The sequence below is a fragment of the Choloepus didactylus genome, chromosome 2 (assembly GCF_015220235.1).
Source record: "Choloepus didactylus isolate mChoDid1 chromosome 2, mChoDid1.pri, whole genome shotgun sequence".
Taxonomy (NCBI): domain Eukaryota; kingdom Metazoa; phylum Chordata; class Mammalia; order Pilosa; family Megalonychidae; genus Choloepus; species Choloepus didactylus.
In genome coordinates this window covers 232,931,756-232,951,281 of record NC_051308.1, presented here as the reverse complement: position 1 = coordinate 232,951,281, position 19,526 = coordinate 232,931,756, and the positions used below count along the sequence as shown (strand labels likewise).

General features: G+C 49.3%; 1 protein-coding gene across 3 annotated transcripts in view; it reads left to right on the top strand.

Moving 5' to 3' along the window:
* The window catches only part of PADI4 (peptidyl arginine deiminase 4), a 51,546-nt gene that overhangs the window by 16,329 nt on the left and 15,691 nt on the right, over positions 1-19,526 (top strand). The window contains exons 1-6 of one of the 3 annotated variants that reach the window (XM_037828379.1): positions 4,247-4,378; positions 11,754-11,798; positions 14,284-14,464; positions 17,195-17,261; positions 17,725-17,792; positions 18,991-19,108. In XM_037828379.1, the coding sequence (XP_037684307.1) occupies positions 11,785-11,798; positions 14,284-14,464; positions 17,195-17,261; positions 17,725-17,792; positions 18,991-19,108 (448 nt within the window). In that variant the 5' untranslated portion in view covers positions 4,247-4,378; positions 11,754-11,784. Of the gene's footprint in view, positions 1-4,246; positions 4,379-11,753; positions 11,799-14,283; positions 14,465-17,194; positions 17,262-17,724; positions 17,793-18,990; positions 19,109-19,526 lie in introns of those variants that run through there. The other 2 variants (XM_037828380.1, XM_037828378.1) reach the window with 2 other exon arrangements.

The window sequence follows — 19,526 nt, the reverse complement described above, 5'->3', positions numbered from 1 at the left end:
GACAAGTCTATTCTAAAATATATATGGAAAAGCAAAGGAGCTAGAATAGCTAAATAATCTGAAAAAGAAAAATAAAGTGGGAACAGTCTTCCCGATTTTAAGACTCATTACAGAGCTTCAGTCATCACGACTGTGTGGTGTCCGCAGAGGCATAGACGTGTACATCAACGGAGCAGAAGAGATGCAGAAATATTTTTGACAAAGATGCAAAAGCAAGTCAACAAATGGTACTGGGGCAGGGGATGTGTCTTAAAATATTAATGGGGTCTTCGCTTCAATAAAGCCAAGTGTTTGTGTGCACTGTCCTAGCCCCTGGGGTTCAGCAGTGGACAAAGTCCCTGCTTTCATGTACTGACATTCTCCTACCATGGTCCGGGGTTGCTGGTAGAAGGAATGTGGTTACCTAGGGTTAAGGACCCTGAATGAAACGCAGGGGCTTGGACCTTCAGCCTGGCTGGCTCCCCTTCCTTTTCTCCAAGCTGGCATGGTGGAAGGTCACACGATTTGGCACAGACAGACCCACGCTCCATCTCCCGTCTCGGCCCCTGAGCTGCTGCCCACCTGTCAGTGGCAGCCAAGGCCTCCCTCCGTCAGCTGTCACGAGGTTCTCACTAGTGGGTGAACTGGTCCAGGGTGGGGCCTAGCACGTGTTGGAATCATGACCTTGCCTCCATGTGCCCACGAATCACCTGGAAGTCGTCTGTGAAAGAAGCAGAGAGAGGTGCTGGGTGCAGGGCCCAGCAGGCGGGGTCCCCTGGACAAAGGCCTAATTAGGATGGAGAGATTTGCAAGCTTCAGCCAATCTGGATGATCCCCACATGCTCCCAAGTTTCTGCTTGAAGTTATGGAGTCGGAGAGGCAGAGGCACACTGGGGGTCTTTGTGCTGGGAGGGACTTCGGAGCTCATGGGCAGAAAGACCCGGCCTGAGGGCGGCCACGTGACAGGCAGAGCCGGACAAGGATGCAACAGGCTCAGGAGTCAGGCCATGTAAAGTTAAACCCGAGCATCAGCACTTGCTGTCTGCGTAACCTTGTGCAAGTTACCTAGCCCCTCTGAGGCTCGGTTTCCTCACCTGAAAATCGGGGAGAGTATAGAGCTCAGACGTTAGGGTGGCTGGGAGGAGTAGAGCCGGTGCATGGCGGGAGCATGAGGCAGGTAAGGGCTGCACCAGAAGCAGAGCGTGTGCTTGGTGTAGATGAAGGCAGGTTTGAAAACCCACTTGGGAGCCACGTGACATTGAGCACGGTGCTTTCCTCCTCTATAGAAATGAGACTGTCACTCCTGCCTCATGGTGAGAAATATAAATAAAATGGGTGTGGCCCAGAGGCATTGCTTTGTAGATGGTGGACACTATTAACCACTGCTTCCTTGTAAATCTATGTTACGTGAAGACTAAATTAGCCCCTTAGAGAATGTCAGGCACTAAGCCGGCATTCAATGAATACCTGTTGAATGAACAGATAATAAATGGATCGTAACTGTAATATGAATGAATGGGCTGAAGGAGTGGCCGGGCCGTTGACTCCAAATACAGCTTTGCACCATGCTGGGTTTCAGAGGCCCTGGGCAGGTTCCGTGACACGGCTGCTTTTCCCAGAATGAGGATATCACAATGACCGGCAGCAGGGAGGGGACATCAGCCCAGGTGCTCAGTGACCTGGCCCCAGACATCCAGAGGCCACTGGGCAACCCTCGGAAGACCTTCACTTCCTCCTGGCAAGGGGCCAGGCAGGTGATTCAGCCTTTCAGCAGGAAGAGGGCCCCTTCCTCCGGGGTTTCTGGCCTGGATTCTGAGCCAGTTGCCCACGCACATGCGGGGGTGTTGGTTTCCCAACCCCAAGGCCCCCTTCTGGATTTGAAAGGGTTAACATGTTCTATGAGGGTAACAGGCAGGCCAGGTTCTCAGCAGCCAAAGTGGTCATGTTCAGATGAACCAGGTTTTGTTCCTCCTCTGCTCAGAGCTCCCCCATGGCTCCCCATGTCACTTGGAGTGAAAGCTGAAGTCCTTACAGTGGTCGGCTGTCTGCACCCCACCCCCACCTCCTCTTTGCTCCCCTTCCTCCCTCCCTCCACTCCAGACACAAGCCTCCTTGCTCTTCTGCCAGGTGTGTCTGTATCTTCCTCAGGGTCTCTGCACCGGTTGCACGGGCTATTCCCTCTCCTGGGACATTCTTCCCCCAAATATCCACATTGCACCTCCTGCAAATTTTTGTTCAAATGTCACCTATCCTGAGCACCCTATTTAAAATTGCAAACTGCCCCTTATCCCTTGCGCTCCAGATGGCCCTTACTCTGCTCTATTCTTCGTTTTTCCATGGCAGTGACTCCCCAACATATGACATAATTCACTTATTGTATTTATTGTTTATTGGTTGTCTCTTTCCATTAGAAAATAAGCTCCATGGAGGCAGGAATCTTTGCCTGTTTTGTTCACTGCCTATCTCCAGAGCCTGGAACACTGCCTGGCAAATAGTTGGCACTCCATATGTATATGTTGAATTAACTAAATTGCTTTTGGCGTGTCCTTGTTGTGGCTTATTCACAATAAATTTAAACCTCAGATCGCCATTGGGAATGGTGAAAAATTGCCCAGAAAAGCTGACTTGCTGTGACAGTGAAAACATCAAAGCCCTTCTCATCACAGCCCTCATCCATAAAGAATGAGGACTGGATTTGGGGTTCTCTGAGGACCCTCCCAACTCGGACAATTGGTGGTTCTCTCCTACCATCTTCCATGAGGAGCTCATACTAGTTCTAATCATACAACCAGCCAAGAAGTTGGGTTAATTGAGACAAGTAGCCAAGTAGACACATCTGAGCGTCCAGTCGGCTGCAGTATCTACTGGTGAAGACAATGGGCTTTGAGCTGAGAGGAGGGGTAGGATCCTGGATCCTGACTTATGGGTTGTGGGACCTTGGGAGAATTATTTAGCCTCTGTGAGCCTTCGTGGCCTCATCTATAAAGTGGCACCACAATAGGACCCACTCCATGGGGACAGTGACGTGAAGCAGGACTTGACTCAGGCCTGCCTAACCCAAAGACTTGCTCTTAATGAACGAGGCAAATTCTTTGCTTAGAAGCCAAAGCAAACAAACAAACACACACGAAATCCCTAATTCCCAGAAGGCTAGGTGCTCCTTCCAGATTGCCCTGCCTGGTCCCTCGGGTGCTTCCTGTTGGACCCTGTCCAGCCCACCTCCCCCATGTCTCCCTCAGCAGGCAGAGCCCACACCAATGGCCCAGGTGCAGCCACAGCTCTGTGGCCAAGCGTCCCTGTGGCAGCTGTGGCCCAGCCCTGCACTGTCCAGTCTGACATCCAGATGGCAAGAGGCAGCCATCCCACTGTGTTTAGAGGACACCGGCTTCCAGGCCAGGAGGCTCGCCTTCCACTGCCAGCTCTGCCCCGCAATGGCTATGAGGCCTTGGACAAGTCACGTTTCTTCTCTGAGCCTTGACTTTCCCTTCTGTAGAATGGGTAGCAACAACATGCACACACATGCATTGTGTTGTTGTGAGTAGTAGACATGATGAAGTCTGAAAAGCACGAGTCACACGGACGGACAGCTAATAAATCTCACACACTAGAGCTGGATGCCTTTGTTCAAATCCTGGCTCCACTGCTTTTTAGCCATGCAACCTATCTGAGCCTCAGCTTCTCCCTCTGTAAAATGGGAATGATAATGACACTAACCTCAGAGTTGCTGGGAGGATGAAATGAGGAGATAATAAGGGTGTCTACTTCCTGGGCTTGTCAAGATGAGCTAATCCATGCAAAGGGGGAGAAAGGTGCCTGGCCTCAGAAAACATTGCAAGAGGGTCAGCTGTCATATGGGCAACCTGGCCTGGGAGGCCTGTCCCAAGCCTGGTTTGTCTTTGAATGTGCAGCCCAGGCTGTGCCCTCTCGCCTAGAATCTCCCAGGCCCCAGCTTTTCTTGCTTTCTCCGGTTGGGCATACTTAGGTGATGTTGGAGTGGACCCAGGAGGCTTCCAGGGAGGGAAAGGCCAGGGCATGAGAAGCTGGACCTGTACCACCCCTTCCAAGGCCCCCCGAGCCCTTGGGCCTTCCCAGGAGACTGACTGGGCTAGCCTGTCCGACTCTGGTTTTGACACCTGTGGGGTCCGAGGGGCAGCTCTGGGGCAGAGGAGGGGCTGTGCGCACCCACGGAGGGGAGGGGCTGAGCTGCTGGACTGCAAACCACAGGTGCTGACTCATGGCCTCTGCTAGGCTGTATAAAGGAAGCAGACCAGGGGCCTCCTGCAACTGGAGGGGTGAGCTCCTGGACGATGGCCCAGGGGGCGGTGATTCGAGTGGCCCTGGAGCAGCCCACCCATGCCGTGTGTGTGCTGGGCACCAAGACTCAGCTCGATGTCTTCAGGTGAGAGAGGCCTTCTTGGGGGCCCGGTGGGGGGCACTACTGGTGATGCTGGACGAGCCTGTTCTGCTGACACAGGAACGTGCAGTTGGCTCAGGCTCCAGCCTCTGCAGAGGGTGCCCCGGGAGAAGCTGGGAGAGACAAGACCCAAGCGGCCTTGGGAGGCACCCAGGCTCACGGGAGTAGGTTCTTTCCCATATACAACTGGGGGCTCCCCAGGGCCTCACCACAAAGAATTATTACAAGGCGAACTCTCACCATCAAGGCAATGTCCATTCAGAAGATTCTGTGACTTGCCTAAGATAACACAGCAAGTGTGCCCTGGAAGCAAGGCTAGCACCTGGGCCTCCAGTACCAAGCAGCCCTCAGTGTGTGTGCAATGGTGGGAGGGTGATGAGATGGGCTCTGGCGTGGGGCTGACCCAGGGGGAGACCTGGCCCTGCTGTTGGCTAGCAGGGTGGCTTTGGGCAGCTGAGCCTCAGTTTCCTCATCTGTGAAATGGGATGATAATACCTACTTCATAGGGTGGTTGTAGGGCTTAAATGTGAAAAAACATGAAAATATTTGTCAAGTACTTAGCACAGTGCTGGGTATCATTCATTCATTCATTGAACAAATACTAATTGAGTACCTGCTATGTACCAAACCATGTGCCCAGCTCTGCAGTGAAAAAAATGGTCCAGGGATGCTCTTAGGGAGCATACATGGTTGCCATTGTTATGGTTGTCAGTAATAGTTGTGGCAGCCCCTGGCTTCCTCACCCCCAGGCTGAGCAGCTGTGGTTCTAGAATGACCTTGAAAGTGCCAATCACTGCCTGCTCCCCAGCAGTGGGAGAAGAGCAGTAAATTTCTGCATGGCCTCCCAGGGCCCGGGAGGAGAGGTGGGGTAATGAGAGGTTTGGGGAATAAAGGAAAAAGAGAAAGCCTGACATCATTCCAAGGCGCCAAACTCCTCCAAGAATGAGCTGTTTGATGTTGGGTGCAGAGGAATGAAAGGGGCCAGAGCTAGCTCGGGCTCCTGGCAGGTGCCCAGGCTAGCCCTCTCCGCCAGTGCAGGGCTGGGCAGCACTGAGGAGTGGTGGGCTGAGGTCACAAGTGCTTCTTCTGGCCCCAGAGAGGGGGTGGGGAGCTGACCAGGGCTGGGCCAAGAGGTAGGCACTGCCCCCTTCTCCCTAGGAAGGATGAGAACCCCACAGTTCACAGGTGCTTCAAAATCCTTCTCTCCTCCTCTCCATCAGTCGCTGAGCCCTGTCAATCTTGTCCCCTGAAGGTCTCATGTAATAATGGCTAATATTTACATCACACTTCCTACATACAACTCATTCAAACAGCCTTATGTGGTAGGTGATCTGTTATTCCTATTTTATAGAGGGAGGAGCTGGGGCTCTGAGAGGTCAAGTAACTCACCTGAAGTCACACAGCTCGTAAGTAGAGAAGGCAGCCTGGCTCCAGGATGTCCCCTGTCCCCCTTGGTCCCTGGACTAGCCCATCCTGTCCCTTCTTAACTAACCTAACCATCTGGCCCTCCTTTTTCACCAGCGCTACTTCCTCGACACCCCTTGCACATTTGCCTCTAAATCTTTGCTCAGGCTGTGCCCTCTGCCACTGGGCTCAGACACCCTGGGGGTTAAAAGAAAAAGGTCACCGAGGTAAGAACAGACCTCAGGGAGGTGGGCTCCCAATCCAAGACTCCTCTCATAGGCTCTGCTGGGGATCTTAATTCTCAGTTTGGAAAGTGCTTTCTCTGCAGTGGGGAAATACATTGATAACATTCAAACAAAATTCCGCTGACCTGATACAAGGTCAAGGACTTTCCGAGATGCTCGTGGCTGGGGTCAGGGAGGCCTCGCGATCCCAGCTTCCACGAGCCAGGCCCTTTTGTTGGTGATTTCTAATCCTCACAGAAACCCTGAGGGAAACACTGTTGGCACTCCCATTTTAGGATGTGTCTACTGAGAATTAGAGGGAAGCCTGTCCAAAGTCACACAACTTCAGACATTTGAACCTGGGAGCATCTGGCCCCAACCCCTTCCTTCTTCCCCAGTGTGCACTGCGTCTGAGCTGCCGGGGGGCCCTGCTGGGCACTGCTCCCTGGGTGGCTAAACTCATGCAGCTTCTGAAGAGCTCAGGAGGCCCAGGAGGCACCAACCACAGAGGACGGGATGCTCTGAAGCTGCCATCGAGGGGCTTCTCCTCTCCCTCCCAGTCTCCTTCTCAGCAGAAGACCACTTCATGGCAAGGAGCATGGGCAAGTTTCTGAGCCTCGGTTTCCCCATCTGTAAAATGGGAGCACTGATGCCCACCCCTCTGGGCTGTGGCAGGGAATAAATTATATAACACACGCCAAGGGTCCGGCAGAGTGGCCCCCTTTCCTGTGAGGATTGCATGAAGCTGTGTAACCCGACAGTGCTGCAGGCACTAAGTGCTGTCCAACCGAGGGTCATCTGTAAGGAGATTCTGGGGCAGGAGTTGAAGGAATGATGTCACTTGTCTGGGGCTCAATTTCTTGGTGCTGACTCTACAGAGGGTATCAGAGGTTCAAGTAGATAAAGCTCTGGATTGTCTCAAAATAACAACATGCATGGGAGCCCGTGCATAGACAGACACGCACACGCACAGAGAAACCCCCACATCCATAAAAGTTCCTTGCTTAGGATCAGAAAAGTGTGTGGGAAACAACCCAAGGAAAGGACGCAAGTCAGAGAGTCAAGCCCCAGCTGAGTGTCACCTCTCTTGGCCTCAGCTCCCCATAGGGCAGAGAGGGTGGCTGTGAGGCCTCCAGATGGTACAGACCCCACCATTTGTGTCCTTCTCTCTGCCCCTTGTGAGGAAGCCACTGGGTTCAAGGGAGCTGAGGCGGGCTTGACACAACAGTCCAGATGTTGCATGTCCCTGGGCCCCAAGCCATGGCCTTCCCATTGTTCTTTGACCCCCTTGTTCATTTTCCTGTTCTACTGAGCACATGGGGTGTCCCTCTCCTGCCCCAGCCCCAGGTCTCCTCCCACCAGTGCCTGGCAGCTGGGCCTGCCTATCACCGCAGCTTGGCACTAAAGCAGCTGCACACGGGCCCAGAGAATGAGCCTCCAGGCTTTGGCCAGGAAACAAAGGCCTTTTGAAGTTTCGGTTTGGCCAAGTAGGTGTAAAATAAACGGAGACAGCCCAGGAAGGTGCCTGGTTCTGCCGAGGCCTGCCTCGCCCAGAACTCTCCTCCACTGGTGGCCAAGTTTCCTTTTATTTGCTGTTGTCATATCTGGCCACCAAATACTGAGAAGCCACCACATGCTGGACCCTCCAAACCCCACAGTAGCCTATGAAGCATGCGAAGATTATTTCCCTTTTACAGAGGGAGCAAGAGAGGCCCCAGGAGGGTCAGGGGCCAGGCCAAGGCGCACAGCTCAGGTCGCCACCCCCTCCACTCCTCTGAGCTGCCCGGTGCTCCGGGACGGCCTGGAAGAGGTTCCCCGTTGGCAGCTGGACCATGGAGCCAGCTGGTCTGCAGGTGAGGGCAGACGAGCCACTCTAATTGGCTGGGGACACCTGAGCACAAAGCCCAAGCCCGTGCCGAGGCCCTGCTGGCAGGGCAGGACCTTCGTGCCCAGCGCAGTGGGAGGCACTGTTCTCTGGCCCTGTCCGCCTTGACCCTGGGGACCTCCCAGGTCCAGGGAGTCAAGGCGCCGAGACCCGGGTCAGCACAGAGCAGCCAAGGAGGGGCGAGAACCCACCGGGGATGACAACCAGCCGCCCGGCTCCCCGGTCCCCACGGGCATGAGGCCCAGGCTGGGAGCAGGTGAACTCCGGGACACTGGTGGTTTGAGTTTAGCAGATGTAGAACAGTGTTCTCGCCAAAGAGGACTTGGGGAGCCCACAAGGGGACCCCAGATCTCCTGGCTGAAGCAGCCGCCCTCCTCCCAGCCAGGATCTCCTCTGACCATGAAGCTTGTCCCTTCTGCTTTGTGTCCCCAGCACGGGGCCTGACACCTAGAGGGGCTGACTGAGTGCGTGGGTAAAAGACTATGTCTTATGGGAGGGCCTGGGCTGGCACATAGTAGGTGCTCTCAAGTGTTTGTTGAGTGAATGAATGAAAGTCGAGGACAGGGAAAGGGCCTTAGCGTCTTTGCACCAGGTACCCTGTTACCTTGAAACTTTTTTGCAACAGGGACAGGAGGGAAGGAACGAGGAGAGAGAGAGGGTGAGGGCGAGAATGGGAACGTACCCAAAACATGTGACATCCTGACACCAGCTGTTCCTAGCCCTGGCCTGAGGCAGGGGCCCTCCCACGTCGCAGGCCACTGGGACGCGCGGCTGGTGCTATGGCCACAGTCCCTCAGGAAGGACCCTCCTCTGCCTGCTTGGTTCAGAGCGTGGTGTGAATTCAACAAGGGGGGTGAGGGGAGGGGGTGAAAAACTTTCCAGAAATCAATCCCTGCTGTGGGCCACACACTTTTCCTACTCCTGCCCTTGTGACCTTGTGGAAGAGGGATGCTTCCTTTCCTTTCCAGGTGAGAAAATCCCGGCTTGTAGAATGAGGTCAGGGTGCAGCTGGTTTTCTCATTCAGAGCCCCGCCCCCCCAACCGGCAGCAGCACCCCCAATTCTCCCCCAGGCTCCGCTCCCTCCTCCAGTGACCTCATAGCCCTGCGGGGCTGCACCTGTCACCTGGACCTGGCGAGTCCCTGACATGCAGCTCTGCCCGCCCACGGGCTGCCTCCACCTGGAGGCCCACTGGACACACCCAGCCTCCTGCCTTCCCCTTCCTGACCCTGTGACGCGCCGGCCTTTTGTATTTCCCTGCTGCTCCGTGGTGCCCCATGCCCTGATTCCCGGGATCCCAGCTCTGGGTGCGACTCAGTGGGGGGTTGTGGCAGAAGCCGGGGCGATGGCTGGGATCCCCGCTGCACCACTGCTGTGCTGTGGGACCGTGAGGCCATGGGCAGGTCTGCACCCTGGAGCCTCGGTTTCCTCGTCTGTAAAATGTGGAAGGGGTCTGCCTCGCAGTGTTGCTGTGTAAAGGGCCAGGCACAAAGTACCCTCAGCAAGTAGCAGTGGGCTCATTCTCTCCAGCCTTGGTTTCTTCCTTGGACAAAGGAGAGCAATAAAAGTACCACTTCACAGAGTTCACGAGACATGTCTAAAAATACACATGAAGTGGTTAATGAGGTGCCTGGCCCATGTAAATAATGACTGGCAGCTGTTGTGATGATCATTTTGATCACTTATCACCATGTCTATTATAGGAATCCCTGCTTTCTCGCCAAGAGTTGCTGAGTTCTAAGTAGTGGGAACAAGATTTGAACCTGGGTCTGCCTGTTTTCTGCCCATCCATCACTGCAGTCTCTCTAATCAGGACCCTGGCTTCCCCTTTTCTCACCTCCTCTTGGGACTTGCTCAGCCAGTCTGGGATTATTTGAGGGACTTTCGAGGCAGTCTCCTCCGCTCCGGTCTCTCCCGGGTCTAAGTTTCTTCCACACAGCTCTCAGCCTCCTCTGCGGCTGACATCATTGTGAGCGTGCCACTCCCTCCCTCTAGAACCTATGATGGCTCCCCATTGTCCACTGGATCGAATCCCAACTACCGTTGACCTGGACACTCCAATCCTCTGCTTCTGCTCCCTGTCCTACCACCTTCCAGACTTACCACCATCTTCCCTCATGAAAGAAACTTGGGTGTTCCTCTTTTCTGGCCCAGTGACCTCTGTGGCTTTTCCCATAAGAAAACAGCAATAACACTGCATACTATCGGCTTAATGGTTTCTCTTCTGCCCTGTGCATCACTTCCTGGTTCCCTCAGACTCCAGTCAAATGCAGGGCAATTCAACAAACCTGCAGTAGGCATCGTCTTCAGCTTAAGTGTGCATCAGAATCACCTGGAGAGAGGTTGAAACATAGACTGCCACACTATATAAGTAAATTGTTAAAGTGATTCTGTAATGAAGTTCTTGGTGCTGTTCTTGGTTTACTGTCAGTACAAATAAACCAAAAGAACAAAAAAGAAACCCCAAAATATGTTGGGTTTACCTTGTGTTATATGAATTGATACCTTTAAAGTAGATTTATTGTGTTTTTGGATTCATTACATTTTGGCTGAACAATAGCTTTGTCTCTTTCCCTGAGCCCGTTAACGAAAGGATAAGGATTAATTTTCATTTATTTATATTGGGTGTGACTATCAAAAATAAAGGATTTCTTGTCATTCATGTTTATGAATTGGAGTTTAAATGTTTTCAGAATTAAGGCCATTCCAAAGAAAACTAGGAGTGCTAGCTCTAGTCTTTACTGAGCAAGCAGAACAAAGTCCTGTGTTTTAACAGTCATTATACTATAGCTTTGTGAAAGTATTTTGATATAAATAACAGTTTGGAAGTTAAAACCTTTTATCTTATAAAATACATTTTGAGTTATGGAAAGTTTCCTTTGTATTTTGAAACATTTTTAGAGTTGATTGTTCAAATATTGGCTTTCTGTAAAGACCAAGTGTTAAATTTAGACCATTTATAATGCAATATCAATAAAATTTGCTGCTCGGGTAGTTTTAATTACCAAAAAAATAAATAAAACGCAGATGGCTGGGTGCCAAAACCAGAGTCTCCAATACGGTACGTCTGGGTGCAGCCCAAGAATCTGCAATTCTGACAAATTCCCAGATGATGTGCCCCGAGGACCGTGCTTTGAGAACCGCTGGCTCATAGGAGGGGTAAAGGCAGAGAAAGAAAGCGGCGGTGTAGTGGAAATGACATCAGGCTGGGCTGCAAGCAGACATAACCCGCCATTATCAGTCATGTGACCTGAACAAGTCAACTTGTCCTCTGAGCCTCAACCTCCTCATCTGTAAAATAGGAATAACAACCCTCCATCCACAGGGTGATTGTGAAAATCAAGATTGATACTATGTTGCAAAAGCTAACCAGCTGGCCACATGCTGTAGGCTTCACCTTGTCTAGTTCCATGAAAAACTCTGCAATTCCATTGAATGTATAAATCCATTTGGATAGAGTTAATACATTTATGTAGTGAGACTTCCTAAACTCATACCTGGTATTTCTTTCATTTGGGTCTTCTTTAATGGCTTTCAATAAGGTTTGATTGTTTATTCCATACAAACCATATAAACCTTTTGTTGGACTTATCCTAGGTACTATACAGTATTTTTACCTATTGCAAATTTTACCTATTTTTTAAAAATTATGTTTTCTACCTATTTATTGCTGGTATACAGAAATGCAATTGATTTTGCCTATCCACCTTTAGCCACCTTACTTTTTAATTTGTCTATAGATTCTTCGGGGTTTTGCATACAATCAGATTGTCTGCGAATATTGGTAGGATTTTTTTTCTTACTTTTCAATCTTTTAACTTTTGTTTCTTTTTCTTCTCTTATTGCAGTGGCTAGAACTTCCTGTACGATATTGACAAGATGCACGATGTGATGTTAGTGGACATCTTTTTCATGCTCCTGATCTTAAAGAGAGGCTTTTCAAACTTTCACTGTTAGATATGATGTTTGCCATGGGTTTTCTGTTTACATTTTATCAGTTACAAAAAAAATCTGCTTTACCTGTAGTGATGTTTCTTTTCACATTCCCTAATTTCTTTTTTCCTTAATCAATCTTGCCAGAGGTTTGTCAGTTTTATTCAAAGTCTATTCCAGGAACCGACTTTTGTCCTTGTTGATTTACTTGTTTTCTATTTCATAATACCTACCATCTTTATTTCCTTTATTTTGGGAAGTTACTTTCTATTTTCTTGGTTTTGAGGTTTTCTTTTTTGATAAAAAAAATAAGAATTTAAGGCACAAATTACTACTTTATATTTCCCCCCAAATTTTGAAATATAGTCTTTTAATTATTCACTCAGTTCTAAGCATTATTATTTGATTTTCACTATTAATTTTCTTTGACTTGTGAGTAATTTAGAAGTCTGTTTTTTAAATTTCCAAATTATAGGGTTTTAAAAATGTATTTTAAGTTAATGAGTTCTAATTTGATTACATTGTGATCAAAGAAATATGCTACATATTCTATATTTTACCTATCTTTCAACATTTGTTGAAACTTGCTTCATGGCCAAGTGCCTGGTCCATTTTTTTCTTAATGACCCATGTATTCTTTGTTTGGGAAAATACATGTTTATTAGCTGTGGAGTGCAGAATTCTATATATGTCCATTAACTCAAGTTGGCTAATTGTGTTAGTCAAATCCTCTACATCTTTATTAATTTTTTGTCTGTTTAATCTATTGTTAATTGAGAAAGAACAGTTGAAATCTTCAATATGGGGGTGGATTTGTCAAATTCTCAGTTTTGTTTTATATATTCTGAGGCTCTGTTATTAGGTACATACAGTTTTAGAATAACTACTAGATGAGTTAAACCTTCTTTCATTATGTGGTGATCCTCTCTATTGCTAATAACATGAGTTTTGTTTTATAAGTTATTTTGTCTGATACTAGTATACCCACCCCAGCTCTCTGTTGGTTAATATTTGTTTAATGTGTCCTTTATCTTCATTTATACCTTCATCCTTTATGGATTCTTATATTTTAGGTGAGTCTCATGAATACCATATAACTGGATTTTGTTTCTTTATCTAGTCCCAAATCTCTTTTAATTGGTAACATTAATTCATTTACATTTATTTTGATTCGTTATATATTTGGATTTGTTTTGGCTATTTCATTTTTTATTTTTATTTGTCCAATTGTTTCTACATTGCCTTTTGCTCTTCCCTTGCTTTTTTGAAAGCAGTTTTTGTTTTGTTTTGATTTTATTATTGAATTTTCCTTTTGTGTAGAAATATATGAACTCCATTTCTATTCTTTTAGTGAATACCTTTAAAATTTAATCATAAAATTTTAACTCTATAAAATCTAGAATTAAATAATATTTTAATTCCCTCTTGAATCAAACTCTCATCACCCCCTGCTCGCTTACATTCTGCCCTATTTAAGTCTCACAATTTTGATATTTTTATAAACTCTTTTTTGTATATAGGCAATGTTTGTTTAGATTTTCCAACATGTTTACCATTTTATTTGTTCACCATTCTGTCTTGCATCTGAGGCCATGCTTCTTGTATCAGATACCTTCTTCCTAATGTATGACTTTAGAAGTTGCTTTGGTGAAATTCTGTTGGTTTTTAAATATCAGTTTATGTTCATCTGAAATTGTGTTTATTAAATGATAGTTCTGTTGGGTGCACAATCCTAGGTTAATAGTTTTGTTTTGTTCTTTTTCCAAAACACCTTGATGATATTATTCAACTGTCCTCTGGATTCATCCTTGCTCTAGAGAAGTATCAATCTAATTGTTATTTCTTTATAAGTGATCTGACTTTTCTTTCTGGATGCTTTTAAGATCTTCTCTTTATCTTTGGTGTTCTTTAGTTTAACCACTATGTGTATGTGTGTGCGTGTGTGCACGTGTGCATGTGTACATGCAGAGAAGGGAGTCCTTGGAGAGTTCCCCTATTCCTCATGAGCTCAGCCATGCTTTAAAAAGAATATTTACTCATGATCCATTTGTTTAGTAAGAGGAAGGTCCTTCAGAGTGTGTGGCCACCATGCTGGGTTATGTGATTCTTTGTATGTGTATGTATGTATGTATGTGTGTGCATTTGTGTGGGTGCAAGCCTCTGGTATGTGCATAGTTCTATGTATACATCCACACGTGTGTGAATTTTTCATGTGCACAACTCTCTTATTTTCATGGTCCAAGTGAAAACCCCTACAGATCAGGGGCTTCTCTATCTTATTTTCTACTGACGACTCACAGTCCTTGCTCCCACAGTCAGGAAAAGCACTGACTGCCACCTGTGCTTCCACCTGCTGGGAAAGGCTGGGTGCTGGGGAACAGTGGGGCGGGGGGGCAGGCCATTCCTCACTGGGTCTCCTTGTCTCCCCATCGGTCTCTTCCACAGCTCTGCCCCTGAGGACTGCACATCCTTCAGCATCACTGCCTCCCCAGGGGTGGTCGTGTGTGTCACCCGCAGTCCTCCAGTCAAGAAAAGCCCCACAGGTTCCTCCAAATGGCTCCTGGACCCTGAGCTGAAGGTGACCGTGAGCACAAAAGCTGCCAGTCATAGCACAGGTGACCAGAAGGTGAGTGTGGCAGGTGTGGGTGGGACATATGGGAGGAGCTCAGCAGGGAGGGCCGGAGCTACTCTTTGTCTGTCCTGCCGTGATCCACAACCCCAGCCCTGGCAAAGCCTCCTTCCCTCTGGAAAAGCTCCAGATGGCTCATTCCAGCCACAGCATCCTCATGGACAATCATACTGGGATACCAGGGCTTTATGAGAGCCAATGTTTTGATTAAATTAATTTATCCAGCAAGTGTTTATTAAGCACCTACTAGATGCCAGCACAGTTGTTCTGGGTAAAACAGACATTGACAATGAGACAGATGAGGTCACAGCCTTCGTGGGGTTGCAGCCTAGGAGTGGGTACAGAAGATGACACACAGATAAACAAACAACAATTACCAGTGGTGGTGAAGACTGCAGACAGCAGCTCCAGGGAACTCCGGTCCACGCTGCCTGCCTTAGTTTCCTGGGATTGCTGTAACAAGTGATCACAAACTGGTGGATTAACAGAAATGTATTCTCTCACAGTTATTGTAAGCCACAGGCCCCAAATCAAGGTGTTGTCAGGGCTACCTGTCTTCCTTGGAATCCTTTGGCTCATGGCCACACCCTCCCATCTCTGCCTCCCTGGTCACACTGACGCCTCCTGTTCTCTGCAAAGTCTCCCTCTGCCTCACTCTTACCAGGACACTTGTCACTAGACTTAGGGCTCCCTGGATAATCAGGATGCTCTCCTTGTCTCAAGAGCCTTAACTTAATTATACCTGCAAGGACCCTTTTCCCAAACAAGATCACATGCATAGGTTCCAGAGATCAGGACATGGCCATATCCTTTTTTGGGGCTACCATTCAACCCCACTACACCCCTCTTGATGGTAGATGGGCTCAGCAGGACCTTCTGGGGTTCCCTCAGACAAATCTGGACCAACAGCCACTTGCTCCCAGCAGGACAGGCCAAGCAGCCTCCTCCGCGGGGGCAGGAAGTTGTTGCCTGCTGCAAGAACACAGAGCTGGGGCATCCAGGGGGGTCAGAGAGGGGGTGGTCAGGGAAAACTTCCTGGATGAAGTGGCAAGCTCAAGAATAGGGCTCTGTTCCGGTTTGCTAATGCTGCCATTACACAAAATACCAGAAATGCATTGGCTTTTATAAAGGGGATTTATCAGGTTACAAATTTACTGTTCTAAGGCCATTAAAGTGTCCAAACTAAAGCATCAATAAGAGGATACCTTCACTGAGGAAAGGCTGATATTGTCTGGAACACATCTGTCAGCTGGGAAGAAATGTGGCTGGCGTCTGCTGGTCCTTAGCTCCTGGGTTCTGGTTTCATAATGGCTTTCTCCAAAATGCCTCTGGGCTTCTGTCTCTCTTAGCTTCTCTCTCTCAGCTCTGCGCATCCTTGCTTGTTCTCCCAGGGTGTTTCTCTCTAAGCATCTGGGGGTCCTCTCTTAGCTTTTCCAGGGCAAACTGTGGGCTTCATCTCTTAGCTTAACATTTCCAAATGTCTTTCTGTCTGCATCTCCAAGCATCTGGTCTGTGTCGGCCCATGAACTCTCATAAGGACTCCAGTGAACTAATCAAGACCCACCCTGAATGAATGGGCACGGGTCACACCTCCATGGAAATAATCTGATCAAAGAGTCTCACCCACAGTTGGGTGAGTCAAATCGCCATGGAAACAACCTAATCAAAAGGTCCCACCCATAATAAGTTTGCCCCCACAAGATTGCATTAAAGAACATAGTGTTCCCTGGGGTACATAACAGTTTCAAACCAGCACAGTCTCAGTGACCCGAATAAAAGAGGGAAAGAGGAATGAGAGCTCTTTGTAGAGGAGGTGGCCTGCTTGCACACTCTGGATGAGGAGAGAAGGGGACATGTTGGGGAAACTGGGGAAGTTCTGTATGGTAAGAAGGTGGGGGAGAGAAAGAGCCAGTATAAAGGGTTTGGCATTGAGTAGCTGCATTTTGGTGAGTAGATTGGATCTAGGAAGTGGCTTGCAGGCAAGAAGTGAGAAGGCTGATTCCATAGTCCAGAAGAAAGCCAATGGTGGCTATGTCTGCTGTCTCTAAGACAGGCCCACACATCTCAGTGGGTTCCACTGGACTCCCCAGGAGGAACTCCTCTTCCGGTGGCTTTGGGAGTGCTAACCCAGATGCTCCACCCTCCTCTGGCCAGGTTGGCCCCATCAGTCATGTTTCCCCTCAATTTTGAACTTGGGGCAAAGGGGGTGATGTTTCCTGATCTCAACAGTGCTTGCCCTGAAGAGGCTACCACCCTTCCAAAGCACCTGCTCCCCAGGTACCCCCAGGGCTCAGGCTCTGGCCTTTCTTCCAGATCTTTCCTTGACCCCTTCTGCTTGCCAGAATCTATTTCTGTGGCTTGTAGCCAATCCTCTCCCTCGAATGTCTCTTCTACCATGTCTCCAGCACTGAATTCCTACTCACCTTCCAAAACCCACCTCAGAGTGGGCCTTCATGCAACCCTGCCTGACGACCGCCCATCCCCACCCCGGGCAAAGGGGGTGACTCCATTTCCGTACTCCCATAGCTCCCCCTTCTATGCATTACAGTCATTTGGGTTTTTGCTATCCCTCCACCCCCACCAGCTGGGGGGCTCCTTTCAGGCTGGGACCATGTCTTGCCCATCCTCATCTCCCCTGTGCCCAGCCCCAAGCTGCCACATAGCAGGGGTCCAGTCAGTGTTTGCTGAATGAATAAGAGTCCTTAGTGACCTGCCGCTCTCCTGTAGGTTCAGATTTCATACTGCAGACCCAAGGGCCCACCGGTCCCAGCTCTCCTCTACCTCACCGGGGTTGGTAAGTGATAACCAGGATCCTGGAGTGCTACCCCTCCCCCAGACTCACACACCTGCAAGGATCTGTCCTGGAGAAAGTACACTCTAGAGGGTCATTTAGACTGAGCAGAGAAAAAGGACAATTTCTAGCCATTCATACATCTGTTAGCTCATAAATATTCCCTCCCCAGTCAGTGAACCACAAAGAAATACAACCGGGAGGGATGTGCTGGGAGTTTCAATCGTATCTTAATATTGTATTTCTCAAGTCAGGAGGTGGGTGAGAAGCCCCAGCTCTGCTGTCTGAATTGCAGCCAAACCTCTTGGGGGACACGGGAGGCAGGGGGTTCCTTGAAGCTGTGTCTACTCTGAAAGGAGGGAGAGCCTCCCCAGACTTGTTGCGGACAGTCTCCTGGGGAAAGGACCTGTCCGTCGGCCCCCGGTAACCCTTGTCAACCCTGTCCTCTTATTCGCTGGGGTTTCAGAAATCTCCCTGCACGCGGACATCAGCCGCACTGGCAAGGTGAAGCCCACCGGCGCCTGGAAGGACCAGGTAAGCCACCTGGTCCCACACCCCACCTGCCCGCTTTTGCTCAGCCGGGTTCTCCTGGGGCGACCCCTTGTGGTGACGGGGTGAACGGCAGGTGGCCCCGTGTATCCCAGAGTAATAGGTCTCGGCTGTAAAAGAGAAACAGAATTTAGGAAGAACAAGAAAAAGAAGTAAACCACCGTTAACATTTGAGTTTATGTATTTCCCATCCCTTTTACAAGCCCAAGTTTTCACCAGTTTTGGGTTCAGAGGATGTGTTGTCCTACAGGCTGCAAACTCAACACAGAGTCACTCCACGGAGAGATTTGTAGGCAGTCTCTGATTCGAAATCTCCTGCCCCGGGTTTAATGGCTGAAGGGAGAGAAGACACCGATGCCCCCGTGCTGCCCAGATGAGGTGGATAATAGAGAAAGGAAAAGATGGCAGGGCTAGAGGGGGGAAGGAGTTAGCTGGGGACAGGCAATGTGCCGTGGGGGTGCAGAAGGGACACGTGTGCAGCAAGTCGTCTCAACACAGGTCCATAGATAAACTTCAGGGTGTCCCTGAACCCCTAAAGCTGCCCGCCCCATATGCTGATATGTGTGTTTGCACTTGGGGAGGCTGTGTGATCTGTAAAATGATTAAGATCCTTTTGTGGGGCCAGACAAAATTCAGAGGAAGAGCAGGAAAGAAGGAAGAAAAGTCTGGAAAAATTACAACCTTGGGAGTGGAATCCACCCTTCATGTCCCACCCCAAACCTAGTCATCTCCCAGGAGCAAATGCTGTCCCACGACCAGAAGGCGTCATCGCTATTAGAGTCCCCTTCAGGGCGGGCTGCTTAACTCACTTTAATCTTTGGATTAATTGGCTGCTAAGAATAGTATCCAGTTTTCAGTGAATGAGTAATTGAGAGTTCACATAATAGTAACTATTTAGATTAGAATCTTGGCATAAATATTTAGCTCAGTTTGGTTTGTTGAGCTGACATCTTTTAAAGGTGTTAAAATAGATTTTACTGACATAGGCTCCTTTTTAAAAATGAATGAATTGCATTTTCAGTGAGTGTGTTTATGACAGTTGAGGCAGGCTAGCATCTGATGCTCTTGGGATCAAAGAATGATCTGATAAGGAAGCAGGATCTGTAACCTGCTCGAGGCGGATGAGATGACGGGGGCTCAGAGCTGGTTCCTAAGCGTGCCCTGTCTCTGCTGGGGACCACAGAGGACCTGGACCTGGGGCCCTCGCGGCCAAGGCGCCATCCTGCTGGTGAACTGCGACAGAGACAATCCCAAGTCTTCCACCCTGGACTGTGAGGATGACGTGGTGCTTGACCACAAAGGTAAAGAGTCCCGCAAGCGTGCGGGAACAGAGGTGCGTTGCGTCCTAAGGCCCTTTTCCCCATGTGCCCTGAGACTTGCAAGCACCCTCTGAAACAGGGATTATTGAAAGCCCATCCTTGTTAGTGTGTCCCTGTTACAGGTGAAGGGATGGATAGAGGCCCTGAGAGGGCAAGTGACCTGCCCAAGGTCACACAGCAGTCAGAGAAGAGCTGGGACCAAGAGCCAGGCTCCACTTCCCAAGCCCTGGCCTCTGCCCAAACCGCACTTCTGCTCTTGGGTCAGACCCGGGGTTTGAAATCATCCCAAATGCAAACCTGCCCACGTGCACACCAGAGCAGCCTGGAACCTCTGCCAAGTGCTGGCCACTGCTCTGGGCACGTCAGAATTATTGACTCATTTGATCCTTCAACACAAATC